We start from the raw sequence: 13,825 nt of genomic DNA, 5'->3' as shown, positions 1-13,825 counted from the left end.
ACTTTTCTAATTATGCCTCTTTGTCTCCCCATCTGCCTCGGAGTGAAAGCCAAAGTTCAAACAATGACCTGAGGCCCTAAGTAGCCCTAAACTCAGCCTGGCCTCCCACCAACTCTCTGACCACTTCTGAAAAGGCCGCCCTGGGCCTCCCCACTCTGACAACCAAGGCCTTTCTGCTGAGAGCACTTTCCAGCCTCAGGCTCGAAGGGACTTTGCCCAGATCTGTCCGCAGGGCTCCCTTCCTCACCTCCATTGTCTCCTCCTCTGTTGAGGCCTCTCTCTACCCTATTAAAAACCACAAACCATTACAGACCCGTTTCCTTGTTTTATTCACATTTACCATTTGATTTACTGTTTTCGTTTATCCAAAGCTCCCTCCGCCCCCGCCTCAACTCCCATATCAAAATGCAAGCAGTGGTGACCCAGCGTGGCACTCAGCAGGGATGCTATCCAAACGGAGTCCGGACATCTGGGAGCATCATCTCCTCTCAGTCAAGTTTTGTTGTCTCCTCCTCCTCCTCTATGTCCTGTCCACTTAGAAATTTCCCCCTAGTTGGTCTGGAATTTTTTTGCTACTGTGCATGAGCTATTCTCTCCACTGCATTTCCTAACTAGCTACTGCTGCCACACAGGACACTGCTGATGGTTACACGTTTATGTTATAAGTGGTCACTTCAATGTCTTTTAAGTTCTAACCAGTTTTCAGTTGATTCTATGGGGTTTTCAAATAAGCAGTCAAATTATCTCTGAAGTTACTGTCTCCTCCCTACAAGTTCTTATTTTTCTTGATTTCAATGGCAAGAACCTCCAGAGCAATATTAAACAGCAAGGGTAACAATGAGAATAAAAGTAATTCTGGTGCACATGTGGAATGCCTTCAGTAAGTCACCAGTAAGTACGATGTTGGCTCTTAGTTTGGGCTACGGGATCTTTATTACATTCCTACTTCTACCAATAATGGATACCAATTTTTTCAATAAATACAAAATCTACTGAGAAAACATAACCTAAGTACCAGACTTCCTAATATTAAATCACTCTCAAGCTATAGGACTAAACTCCATTTGGTCAGAATGTTAAAATATTTTGCCAAATCATAAGTGTATTTTATTTAGAACATTCCCCATGTATTTTTGTAAGTCTTCAATCTACAGCTCTCCTTTTAGAGGTTATCCTTGTCAGGCTTTGGTATCTAGATCATGGGGAGTTTCCCCTTCTCCACAGAGCCCTTGAATACCATTTAATGTACATAATTCCACAGAAGAGTCGAATCTTCTGTATAACCATCAGGTAAGCATGAGCCTCTGAAACACTAACTTCATTTGGGGGTTGCTGAACTATTTATACTCTTCTTTTTGAATAATGTGATTTCTATGGGAAATTATGCATTCTACTGCAAGTACTCCAATGTATTACCATACAGTTTGCAGGCTATTTACTTTCCACTCAATCAGTGGAATTCACTTATGCTTTTTTACTCTAGGTAAAACCACTCAGATGGAGGGAGACACTAACAGGTGAGGGGCTGTACCCACTGAAGGATGTTTTGTTTGGCCCACACAGAATGTTTTTTAATCATGAATAGGTTGCACAATCAATGTCAAAATCTGGATCTGACTCTCCTTAGGTATGTTCTTTTTCCATCTTGAAATAAGCAGGGGGAGCAGGAGAGGGAGAAGCAGGCTTCCTGCTGAGCAGGGAGCTCAATGCGGTGCTCGATCCCAGGACCCTGGGATCATGACCCAAGCCGAAGGCAGACGCTTAACTGACTGAGCCACCCAGGATCCCCTAATTTCTTTTTTTTTAAGATTTTTTTAATTTATTTGACAGAGAGAGACAGTCAGAGAGGGAACACAAGCAGGGGGTTGTGGGAGAGGGAGAAGCAGGCTTCCTGCCGAGCAGGAAGCCCAATGCGGGGCTTGATTCCAGGACCCTGGGATCATGACCTGAGCCGAAGGCAGACGCTTAATGAATGATTGAGCCACCCAGGCACCCCACTTTTCTAATTATGCCTCTTTGTCTCCCTTAGCTTCCGTCTGGCTCTGGTCACATCCCTTGCCTGCATACCTAACAAGAAGCTGACACTGACTGCTTTTAAGCACCTCACCTGTATCATCTCATTAATTCCCACAAGAATCCTGAGTAGGTGCTTTTATTAACCATTTTACAAAGGAGAAAGTAAGCAGAGAAGCTGCTTGTTCAATTCACACTCATAAGTGGATGGTGATCCAGTTTTTCTATAACTACCTATAATCAACTTTTATTTCTTTTTCCAGAGTTTAGTAGGTTCTTTTGTTTTCCAAGTAATTTTTACTTTTTTTTTTTGCTTTTTTTAAAGATTTTATTATTTGAGAGGGAGAGCAAGAGAGCAAGAGTGCAAGAGCAGGGGGAAGGAGGAGACTCTCCGCTGAGCAGAGAACCTAATGTGGGGCTGGATCCCAGGACCCTGGGATCATGACCTGAGCTGAAGGCAGACACTTAACCGACTGAGCCACCCAGGTGCCCTTATTTTTTTTGAAGATTTTTTTTTAAATTTATTTGACAGAGAGAGAGACAGCCAGAAAGGGAACACAAGCAGGGAGAGTGGGAGAGGGAGAGGCAGGCTTCCCGCTGAGCAGGGAGCCCGACGCGGGGCTCGATCCCAGGACCCTGGGACCATGACCTGAGCCAAAGGCAGACGCTTAACGACTGAGCCACCCAGTGGCCCCAAAGCGTCCCCAATTTTTACTTTCTATTTTACCCTGTTAGTGTCAAAAAGCATGTACTGCCAGGTTGGGTTCTTTTCCTCCCTAAGACTTTGTTACGGTTTTCCTAATGGCCTAGTTTGTTCAGTTTAATTTCAACAAACATCCCATGGTTATGGAGTAGGATCTATTAAATCAATTTTATTAATCCCACTGTAAACATCTTCCATATCTGTATTTTTTTGTGCTTAATCTTCAAATGAGTTAAATTACCCATTTCCAATATTGATAAATTTTCATTTATCCAATTCTCCTAGATTTCCATGTTTTTACTTTATCCTATTTGATATTGTAAGTTTTCATATAAATACTCACATGTGTGGTTAGAAATCTTAGTCTTGATGTGAACAGCAACCAAAAATAGGGAAAATCTTCTCTGCCCCAATTGTTTCTTTTGAATTCCACACCTATGACATTAGTATTGACCCCTTGTGATTTTTGTTTTATCTGGTCTTAAATTTTAACCTTCCTAAATATTTCCATCCAGGGTGTGCCTCTTTTAGACAATGCAGAATTGGGATTTTCCTTTTTGACTCAGTCAAGAAAAAGGGCAGTCAGTAGGTTTTGCTGTTTACTGTGTCTTCCTGTAAGTCCTAACCGTTCTTTCCTTTCCCCAGCTCTTAGAGACAAGAAAGGTACACATCTATTCATAGTTGGTTACATTAAAAAAAAAAAAGTTTGTTTCGCTATCAGATTCAAGAATGAAAGTTTCTCTTTGCTTTTTTATGTTGAGAAAATATTCTTGGTTTATTTTGAGGGGGTAAACCACAATACTAAAGATAAAGAAACTGGCACAATTTTATTTTCTATATGCAATAGCAACCCAATGGGAATAATCTTGAATTTTAGACCCTATACCTTATTTTTCAAATCATTCAGACTGCACATTTTATAAGAATCAGTATGTGCACTCTGCACTTTACAGTGATAATAAAATCCCAACTGTGTTTAAGTGACTTAATTCCACTAAGTCCTGTTTCCCTTCAACTTCTCTGTTTAGACTTACTACACAACAATCTTCTAATCCTGAAACCCAAAAAGCTCCCAAACCCACATTTCCCCCGCCTAAATTTGGTGCCAAAAATAATTACCAGCCAATACCTGACCTGAACTCATATTAAATGAATATATTTAACTGAAAAGTGCTGATGTAGTAACTGGGCATGTTAAGAAATACAGAATAAGTTCTCATATAAATACTCACATGCATGGTTACAAATCTTAGTCTTGCTTACCTTATTACCATTCTAAAACGTGAAATATTTTGAATTCAAAACACAGCCAGCATGTTAATGTACATGAAGATATTTCCTAGCACTGTCTGCTGGGAGGGCCTAGACACAATGACAGCTGAGTAGCAATGAGCAACAACCACACGGAGCACCCAGACCTTGGTTTCTAATACATTTTCCTAATAAAAGGAACAGCACCCCTTGGGGGAGTGGCTGAATACTGGGCTGGAGCAGGGAAACACCGATGGTGCCAGAAAGTAGGGAAATGCCCCCCTAAAAAGCCAGGGCACGTCGAAAGGGCACAAGAATCCAACCAAAAGAGCTCCCAGTGGTGAAAGCTGGAACAATCTGCAGCAAAATAAATACTGATAATATTCATTATAGTCCAATATTCCTTATAACAGCCTAAAGGATAACCACCTTTGAGTCCATACTGATATAAGTGAATAAATGAAGAAGAAGAGACACCTTTTCTTTACGGAAGTTGTCTAATAAATGTACAAGAATAAGGGGGAAAAAAATCACCACTAGAACATCACAGTAACAAAATCTACCCGTAAGCACTGAAGTGATGGGAGGTTTAAGGAGAAACAGGATATTTGTACAGAATGCAGGGGCAGATTAACCTTGCCCAAGGTCAAGTCTGGCCTTTGCCCCTGGCTCCTGAGAAGAAATCACAAGGTCCTTGGAAAGTCCTACCTGGGAAGCATGTCTGTTTACCTGGGAGTTCTCAGCTACTCCAGAGTCTAACAGTGTGACTTACAGTGTAGGTCTTGGGTCACAGTGTCAGCTTGACCTTCGGAGGGGCTGGAGACTAAGTCAGCCTCATGGACAGGCAGCCATCTGTGCAATCAAGACCTGATAAATGTCTGGACATGAAGACCAAGGTAAGCTCCCCTGGTTGGCAATACTTCATGTATACTGTCACACAATGGGAGAAGTTAGCATTGTCTACAACTCCAAGGAGAGGCTGATGGGAAGCTTCACACTAGGAACTTAACTGTAGACTGCCCTATGCCCCTCCTCTTCCCTTGGCTGACTTTATTCTATATCCTTTCACTCCAATAATCTATAACTGAGTTCTGAGCCCTCCTAGAGAATTAGTGTACCTAAGAGTGGTCTCGGAGACCCTTGAACTTTTCTAGCTGGTGTCAGAAGTCAGGGTCATCTTGCAGATCCCTGAGATTTGCACATCATCTCAAAGTATCTACCTCAAAATAAGTATTTATTCAATGTAAAAGAAAAAACAGTAACTTCATGATGGAGAAATCTGGCAGACAACACCTTAATCAGTGATAATGGTTAACATCACCTGTAATATGTTTATTGCATGGACCCCAATAAGACACAATGAGATAGGTACCTCACTTCTGGCTCCAAAAAAATCCATCACCTCAGCCTAATAAACAAAGCATCAGGCCCAAGCAGAGTAAAGGACCAGCACTCTTCAATGTATCATGAAGGGCAAGGAAGGCTGAGGAACAGACCCAGACTGTAGGAGACTAAGGAGTTGTGACAACCAAGTGCAGCCTGGGGCCCCAGAGAGGATCAGCAAAAGGACACCAGTGGGGCGCTGGTCAAATCCAGATAAAGTCTGCAGTCCACTCCCTAGGACTGCGGCGGTAATCACTCCCTAGCTTGGGTAAACACGCTATGACTGTGGAAGATGGTAATATGAGGGGAGATTGGGTAAGGGTTCTACAGCTGGAAAACACGAACGAGTAACAATATTCACAGAGTATGGCCAACTAGGGAATCATTTTTTCCACAAGTCTGAAAAAGTCTGAAGTTCTAGTAAAATAAAATGGCATGGGGGGGGGAATAGAGTTGGCCCCAAAGATTCTGGAAAAGGGATTATTCCTCTATCTCTTGGCTGATGACAAGACTTTAAGAGGGCTTTTCAAGAAAGATATATGGGGGGCAAAGATGTAAGCCTTCATAAATACAAGAAAATTCTTCTACTACATATATATACATTTGGAGGTTGGATATGTGGCAGGTTCCAGATTTCTATTTCCCCTTAAAAGCCTATAAAATGTTTAAATCAATGAGTATAAAAAAATACTCTGACCACCACTGGAGGATGCAAAGAAACCAGTTCATTATTTTGAAAACTGATAAAGAAAAAGATTCATTTATCCTGACATTCCAGTATGAATGGACTTCAAGGTAAAGGATGGGTAAGAAGCTGCTCTTTACAGAAATAGTCTAGCTAGTAATGAGAAATATCCTTCTGCAAACCCTCAGGAATTAATAAATCTAGTCACTGGTCATCAATGGCTGCTAACAACACAGGACAGACCGACCACCAGATATCTGGGACCTCTGGAAGAGCACCCCACCACTGGCAAATGAGTTTTGTCAACTCCCCGACAGCTGACCCACCAGATCAAAGTTCAATCAGATCAAGCCTCTAAATGTAATTACTGATTTACAGAGAGCACAGAAGACAGAGGAACCTGTTAAAACTACAGCATAGCGATGACATCAGGCAAATCTAGACTGGCCAACTCGACAGGACAAGCCACCCAGTTTCTTCCACAAATACATGGGAGAGAAACGGAGGGAGAGACCTATACATGTTAAAGATACTTAAGAAACATATCAAACAAGTTGTTCCAAGAGGAACTTACTTGGATTCCGATTTAAGCAGAGAGTTATAAGAAACATTTACAGCATTTGAGACAACTGAAAATTTTAACACTTGCTAGATATTAAGGAAATACTGTTATTTTTTAAAGAATAGCATATGACTATGTTTTTAAGAGACATTATTAAAAGATAATGCTGAAATATTTATAAGAACAATTAAAAATAAATAAAACCACCTCTACAGAGGCCACCCCAAAGCAATGCAATCAATGTAACACGTACTATATACCTATATACCTGAATGCTCAGTGTTCTTCTTCCTTCAAATGGAGATTATCCTATCAGGTTAAAGGCATCTGGCTTCCTTCACAGACTTTACCTAGTCTGTGCTGAATTCTTTCACTCTACATATCTCCTCTCCCCCGCCCAACACACACCTTCTTTTATTATCTCTTCAAGTGCCATCTGGACACTTTCTGAACTGCCCTGAACCCTTCCCGAGTCACACTGAACATGAACATGAACGACATCCGTTATAGGGCAATATCTGCTTTACGAAAACTGATTAACAGAAAAGAGGGAGTTAGGGGCGCCTGGGTGGCTCAGTTGGTTAAGCAACTGCCTTCGGCTCAGGTCATGATCCCAGAGTCCTGGGATCGAGTCCCACATCAGGCTCCCGGCTCAGCGGGGAGCCTGCTTCTCCCTCTGACCTTCTCCCCTCTCATGCTGTTTCTCTCTCTCTCAAATAAATAAAATCTTTTAAAAAAAAAAAAAAGAAAAGAGGGAGTTAAAGAAGCCATGGTATTAAGAACAGAAAGACATAAACTGTACTGCTAACCCTACATTGTATAATTCATTGTTGTGTAATTTGTACAATTCATTGTACATTTTCTCTGATTACAGAAATCACTATTTTTTTCAGAGACAGCATGAGAGTGAGCACACACATGTGTGTGGGAGGAGGGGCAGAAGGAGAGGAAAAGAGAGAGTATCTCCAGCAGACTCCCTGCCGAGTGCACTGCCTGACTCAGGGCTCGATCCCACGACCCATGAGTTCATGAACTGAGCTGAAACCAAGAGTCGGACACTTAACCGAGTCACCCAGGCACCCTACCCTTTGATACTAGTCAAACAAATTTTAGATAAAGAGACACATGAAATACACAGAAAATGGTATTAGAAGAAATCACTGTTACCTTTACAAAAGGATTACCACAGTCTCTTTAAGCACCGCATCCCTCTATTCCGCTTTCTGGATGGACGGACAGATAGGTACATGAGGCCACAAACTAGGTCCGGTTTGGTCCAATGAGTGTTTTTTAAAAAAATTCCAGAAAAATTGCTGACATTTTAAAATGACAAGATTTCAACAGAACTCGGAACTGGATATCCACAATGCCATGTGCCACCCAGGGGCTGGCTCCATGGAACCTTGCTCCTGGGACAGCAGAAGCCTGTCCCCAGGCTCTTCCTAATGCCAAGGTCAGGGGCCAGTGGCCAGTTAGCATTAGGTTCACACCTCTGCTCTTCTGACACCTGGCCAGTCTGTTCTTTGTCCTAGCAGCCTGCTAGGCAGCAGACATTGGAGTCTGTGACCACTAACTTTTGCACAGCTTTTTTTAGATAAATAAAACATGTCCATACTGATGCTGGAAATTTTGCTGATAATTTTTTCTTAAGTTCACATAAAACTAAGGAGTTGATAAAGGGCATTTTGAACATAAAAGTAACACAAAGAACATAGAAACACCTATTCTGCGTGTTTCTTCTGTCCTTAATTAAGGCCCAGGGTGACTCAGATCCCTCAATCCCCCAGCACACACAGCCTCACCTGCGTTGCTCCCAGTTCCTTTCTGCTTTTTTTTCTTGGCTAGTTGAATGGCTCGGGAATCAGTTCTTGCTGAGCCCCCACTTTCCTGAGACCAAAGAAAAGTGTGTCAGTCACTCGTTCCGAATAGTAAAGGAAGGGTAGCAAGGGAACTACGGAAATGTACTAAGTTGGCCTCCTGAACAGAGTAGAGTCCAATAATCTTTGAGGATCTCCAGCAAAGGTTCACGGAGAATCAAATGTTACATCCAATTATAGTGACAACTAAACAGAATGAGAGTTGGAACAATATACATAATTTTATTATCCAGAGAAGCAAAGTTTATTCCTCCAAAGTCTAAAACATATTAAAATACTTTACACAGAAACTGTTATAAAAGGAGTTACATACTTCTCTGCTGTCTGAAACAACCAGCCTTCCCTTGGTGGTTCAGGATTAATTAACTGCAGCACTTCTCAACATTCTCCAGCACCTGCCACACAACACTTGTATGGCAGACCCAGGGAGGTCCTATTTCATATACCCACTACAGAGGCCGCTCTGGTGGCAGGTGCCGGACTCAAAAGTTATATACACCAAAACAAGAACTACATTACTGAATTCAGAAAGGTTACGGAGGGAGCCAAACAGTATTCAAATGGGACTTCACTTCTGTAAATTTGTGAACGTTTGCTAAGAAAAACAGCTTAATGCTTACCACTACAAAAAGAAAAAGAACATCCCTCAACAGCTTGTGGCATACCTGTAACCCATTCACCACACACCATCTGTGCTCAGAGAATCGAGGCAGCCCAACGTCACACAGCTAGCGAGAAAATGAACAAGGAGTCAGGATCAAGGTCATGGCGGCTCATCCTGCCTCCACCCACAGTTACGGTTCTGGAGATGCAGTGGCACCAAGGAACTATGGTTTCCCAAGGCACCAAGGCCCTCCACACAAGCCCTGCCTCCCCACTGACCTCTGAGCCTCGGCCATCTCCCCCTCTAGCCACCTAAGCAAAGGCTGCCAAGTATGGCTATGCCACCGACAAGTGGGAGCCATTAGAAAGGGTATGACAGACTGTGCTTCTCTCAGACTGAAAGGCTCATGGTAGATGGGTTACCACATCCCTCACAACTGATTCAAATTCAAAGGATTTAACTTTAAAAAAAAAAAAACTGGGGTAAAATAAGATTTAACATTTTGAACAATATAAATATCACCAACAAATTTAACCTGTGCCACAAAGAAAAAACCTATTTGATCATACCCATCTGAAACTGAGGAAATAATCAGACTCTCCCCCAAGAATCTTTAATTAAATAATTTTAAATTAAATTATATTAAATGTATTAACTGACATAAATATAATTAAAGTATATTAACGGTCGAGCCTCAAAATTGGAGAAGTACTCTTATAACCCTCCAGAAACAAAAGCTCACAAACCACTCCCTTTTTTCCTTGTTAATTCTAATTTAAAAAAAAAAAAAATTTTTTTTTTTTTTGCATGGTTTTAAAGTTTCCATTAAACCTGATGTCATGAGTCCTCTTCCTCTGGCCATTACTAAGTCTAAGGACCTGTTATTCCGTGAAAAGCACAAAGGCAGAACATTTCAACATTATGAAATACCCCATTTTTTTTTTTTCAAGAAAAGAAACACATCATCACAGAATCACAGAACTCAAAAGGACCTTAGAAATCATCTAGCCAAACCCCCTCATTTTAGAAATAAATGAGAACTTAAGGCTCAGACAGGTAAGTGATTTCCTCAAGGTCGTAAAACCTAGTCAGTTCCAGACTCAAGATCAGAATTCAGATTTCCAGACTTGTAGTCCAGGGCTCCGTCTTTTCACAAACCAGTAAGAAATGTCTGCACATGAACGATTAATCCAGAACATCCTCAAAACTGAGTGTAAGAGAAGCGAGTTAGGCGGTGGTGACTGAATAGAGCACTTCATACCAAATAGAAGTTGCCGGTCCCCGCACTGAGCCCCGTGTCTTTCTGAGGACTGTGCTTTTCCGCAGGGCTGCAGAACACCGACCTGGGCACCGCTCGGCTCCGTTCTTGCTGCCTCACGGTGCCGGGGCCGGGAGGTGAGTCCGGTTCCACTTTGATTGGAGCCAGCAGTTCTGGGCCACCGGTGTTTCCAGGTGGGGGGCTCGGAGAGGTCAGTGTGGTGGTGTTGCCTGCTAAATGACCACCTGAGGTCAAAGCCTGTGGGTCTGGACTCAAGTTCTTGACAGGCAGAGCTACCAGACAGCCTAATGCTCCTGCGCTTACAGTCTGCACGTCATCCACACCAAAGCTGCTCTGCTGAAGAACTGTGGCTGCTGTGCCAAGAACAAGAGGGCTATCCAGGCTCGGAGGGATGTCACTGTGGGCCACCAACACCAGCGGGTCCATGGGCCCCAAGGAACTATTATTAGCAGGAAGGTTCCCTCCGAGTGAGGCGCTCACAGAAGTAACATCAATAGTCAGGATTCCAGAGTTCAGCGCCTCATCTGAGGCCCCCGCCACACTACCACCATCACCGGGTGCATCAGAGAAGAGCGCTGCCAGGTCTATGTTGTTGAGCTCACTTTGGCCTGGGCTGCCAAGCTCACTGCTGTGCGTAAGAGAACTCGGAGCTCCAAGCTGAGGGAAGAGATCTGAAAGAGAAACGAACACTCCAGTTGTTTTATGCACTTTAGCAGACTCGGAAGTTTTGTTTGTGCTGAGACGTTATGTAGCAAGCAACCCTTCAAGGTAACATCAACATCTACTCCTCCTGTCCCTGCAGCCTGGTACATCAAAGGTGGCCACACACTGAAGAAATGCATTGCTTGATAACCTATCAGGCATTCTACAGACAGAATCACAAATCCTGGAGCTCACAGGGATTTCTCCAGATAGGAAATGACCTGAGAGTCTAAATAACATTTCCTAAAGTGACATCAGCTGGTAATAGAAAGAGGCAAGACTTGAATCCGTGTCTTTCTGGCTTCAAACCCTATACTCTTTCTGCTACACAACAAGAACTGTGCTCAGAAGCCCGTAAAACCTTCCACAGAACACAAGTCTTCAGAAGTCAGAAACAAGCTGAACTCTGGCTCTGGGATATTTTTGGAATCGGCTGGTGTCAGCTCGTGTCTCATCAAAATCTATGCCCCACTCCACAACTAGCTGCCATTCCAAAACAAATTTGAGTCATCTGGGGATGATCAGTGGGGGGAAAAAAAAAACTGTCCTGTCTGTCATGCTCTGGGATCAAGGCCCTGGCTCAAGGTCCCAACCCTAGAACTACAGAGAACTAAGACCATCAGCCCCCAGGCACTCTGGAGCTGTGTCCCCTCCATGGAGCTTCTCTTGATGGGCTCCCCCTTCTCCCCCAACCACTATATTTGCAACCTCCAACACTCCTTCCTCCCCCTAGGCCATGATCATCCTGAGGGTAGGGAATCATTCTGACCCACAATGTCTTTTCAGCACCAGGCACCAGCGCCTGGCCCCTAAGTAGCACTTAATGATTACAGCAAAAATAATTTAGTAAATCCCTCTTTAGTCTTAATTGTTCACTCAGCCTCAGTTGTTCACATCACTCTTCAAATATTTGATTCTCTGTTATTCAATTAGGTAACATGAACAGGCTACCCTTGGAGGAATAATGAGCATTAACATACTTTAGCAAAATTTCATTGAGGGGTGCCAGTCTTAGTTGGTGGAGCACATGACTCTTGATCTCAGTTGGAGTTGTGAGTTCGAGCCCACATTAGGTGTAGAAATTACTTAAAAGTAAAATGTTAAAAAATTTCAATGAATATTCAAGTCAGAGATTTATACACCAGTACACCCAATCAACCATCCCAAATCCTAGGACTCTTCAAGCACCAAGTAAACAGAAAGATGGGAATACAAAGTATTTGGGTAAGGGAGCCAAACAAGGCCCTGAAGTTAATCCTTCCCAAGAAATTTGTAGCTGAAGCTTCTAGAAAATGTCAGTGCCCAGCCAAAGGGAAAGACTCTCTCAGTTCTCTGGCTCTATTCCTCCTACACCAACTGTTAGCTAATCCCAAACTCATACTTTCCAGTGGTGGACACCAGCTCCAAGAGTGCCTGTTATAGTTCTAATGCAAACCTATGAAAGAAAACCACTACAGACCCTCCCAAAATAAATAACCAAATCCCAAGTATTACCTTCTTTAGCTGTCAAACTACTTCGAAGTTTAAAAATAGTATCAAGACACTATATCCTACTTAAAGAGTTTATACAACAAGAAGATCTAACAATTGTAAATATCTATGCCCCTAACATGGGAGCAGCCAATTATATAAGGCAATTAATAACAAAAGCGAAGAAACACATTGACAACACTACAATAAGAGTGGGGGACTTTAACACCTCCCTGACTGATATGGACAGATCTAAGCAAAAGATCAACAAGGAAATAAAGACTTTAAATGAAGCACTGGACCAAATGGGACTTCACAGACATATTCAGAACATTCCATCCCAAAGCAACGGAATACACATTCTTCTCTAGTGCCCATGGAACATTCTCCAGGACTGATCACATCCTAGGTCACAAATCAGGTCTCAACTGGTACCAAAAGATTGGGATTATTCCCTGCATATTTTCAGACCACAATGCTTCGAAACTAGAACTTATTCACAAGAGGAAAGTAGGAAAGAACTCAAATACATGGAGGCTAAAGAGCATCCTACTAAAGAATGAATGGGTCAACCAGGAAATTAAAGAAGAATTAAACAAATTCATGGAAACCAATGAAAATGAAAACACAACTGTTAAAAATCTTTGGGATACAGCAAAGGCAGTCCTGAGAGGAAAGTATATAGCAATACAAGCCTTTCTCAAGAAACAAGAAAGGTCTCAAATACAGAACCTAACCCTACACCTAAAGGAGCTGGAGAAAGAACAGCAAATAAAGCCTAAACCCAGCAGGAGAAGAGAAATAATAAAGATCAGAGCAGAAATCAATGAACTAGAAACCAAAAGAACAGTAGAACAGATCAACGAAACTAGGAGCTGGTTCTTTGAAAGAATTAACAAGACTGATAACCCCCTAGCCAGGGGTTTTCTTATCATTTCTCTTTTCTTATCAAAAAGAAAAATGACCCAAATCAACAAAATCATGAATGAAAGAGGAGAGATCACAACCAACACCAAAGAAATACAAACAATTATAAGAACATATTATGAGCAACTCTGTGCCAGCAAATTAGATAACCTGGAAGAAATGGGTGCATTCCTAGAGATGTATCAACTACCAAAATTGAACCAGGAAGAAATAGAAAACCTAAACAGACCTACAGCCACTAAGGAAATTGAAGCAGTCATCAAAAATCTCCCAAGAAACAAAAGCCCAGGGCCAGATGGCTTCCCAGGGGAATTCTATCAGACATTTAAAGAAGAATTAATACCTATTCTCCTGAAACTGTTCCAAAAA

The 13,825-nt window shown here is 42.2% G+C and overlaps 1 protein-coding gene across 4 annotated transcripts in view; it reads right to left on the bottom strand.

Annotated features, from left to right (window-relative positions):
• Nucleotides 1–13,825, bottom strand: part of ZXDC (ZXD family zinc finger C) — a 105,893-nt gene that overhangs the window by 77,192 nt on the left and 14,876 nt on the right. For 3 of the 4 annotated variants that reach the window (XM_073889856.1, XM_073889857.1, XM_025860265.2), the window contains exons 6-8: nucleotides 10,340–11,028; nucleotides 9,140–9,202; nucleotides 8,400–8,484 (exon numbers count right to left, since the gene is read on the bottom strand). In XM_073889856.1, coding sequence (XP_073745957.1) covers nucleotides 8,400–8,484; nucleotides 9,140–9,202; nucleotides 10,340–11,028 — 837 coding nt within the window. The remainder of the gene's footprint in view (nucleotides 1–8,399; nucleotides 8,485–9,139; nucleotides 9,203–10,339; nucleotides 11,029–13,825) is intronic. The other variant, XM_025860266.2, reaches the window with a different exon arrangement.

The sequence above is a fragment of the Callorhinus ursinus genome, unplaced genomic scaffold (assembly GCF_003265705.2).
Source record: "Callorhinus ursinus isolate GAN/ISIS: 27379988/994484 unplaced genomic scaffold, GSC_fseal_2.0 scaffold119, whole genome shotgun sequence".
NCBI classification, from domain to species: domain Eukaryota; kingdom Metazoa; phylum Chordata; class Mammalia; order Carnivora; family Otariidae; genus Callorhinus; species Callorhinus ursinus.
The sequence above is the reverse complement of the archived record's forward strand: the minus strand, read 5'-3'. Positions and strand labels throughout refer to the sequence as shown.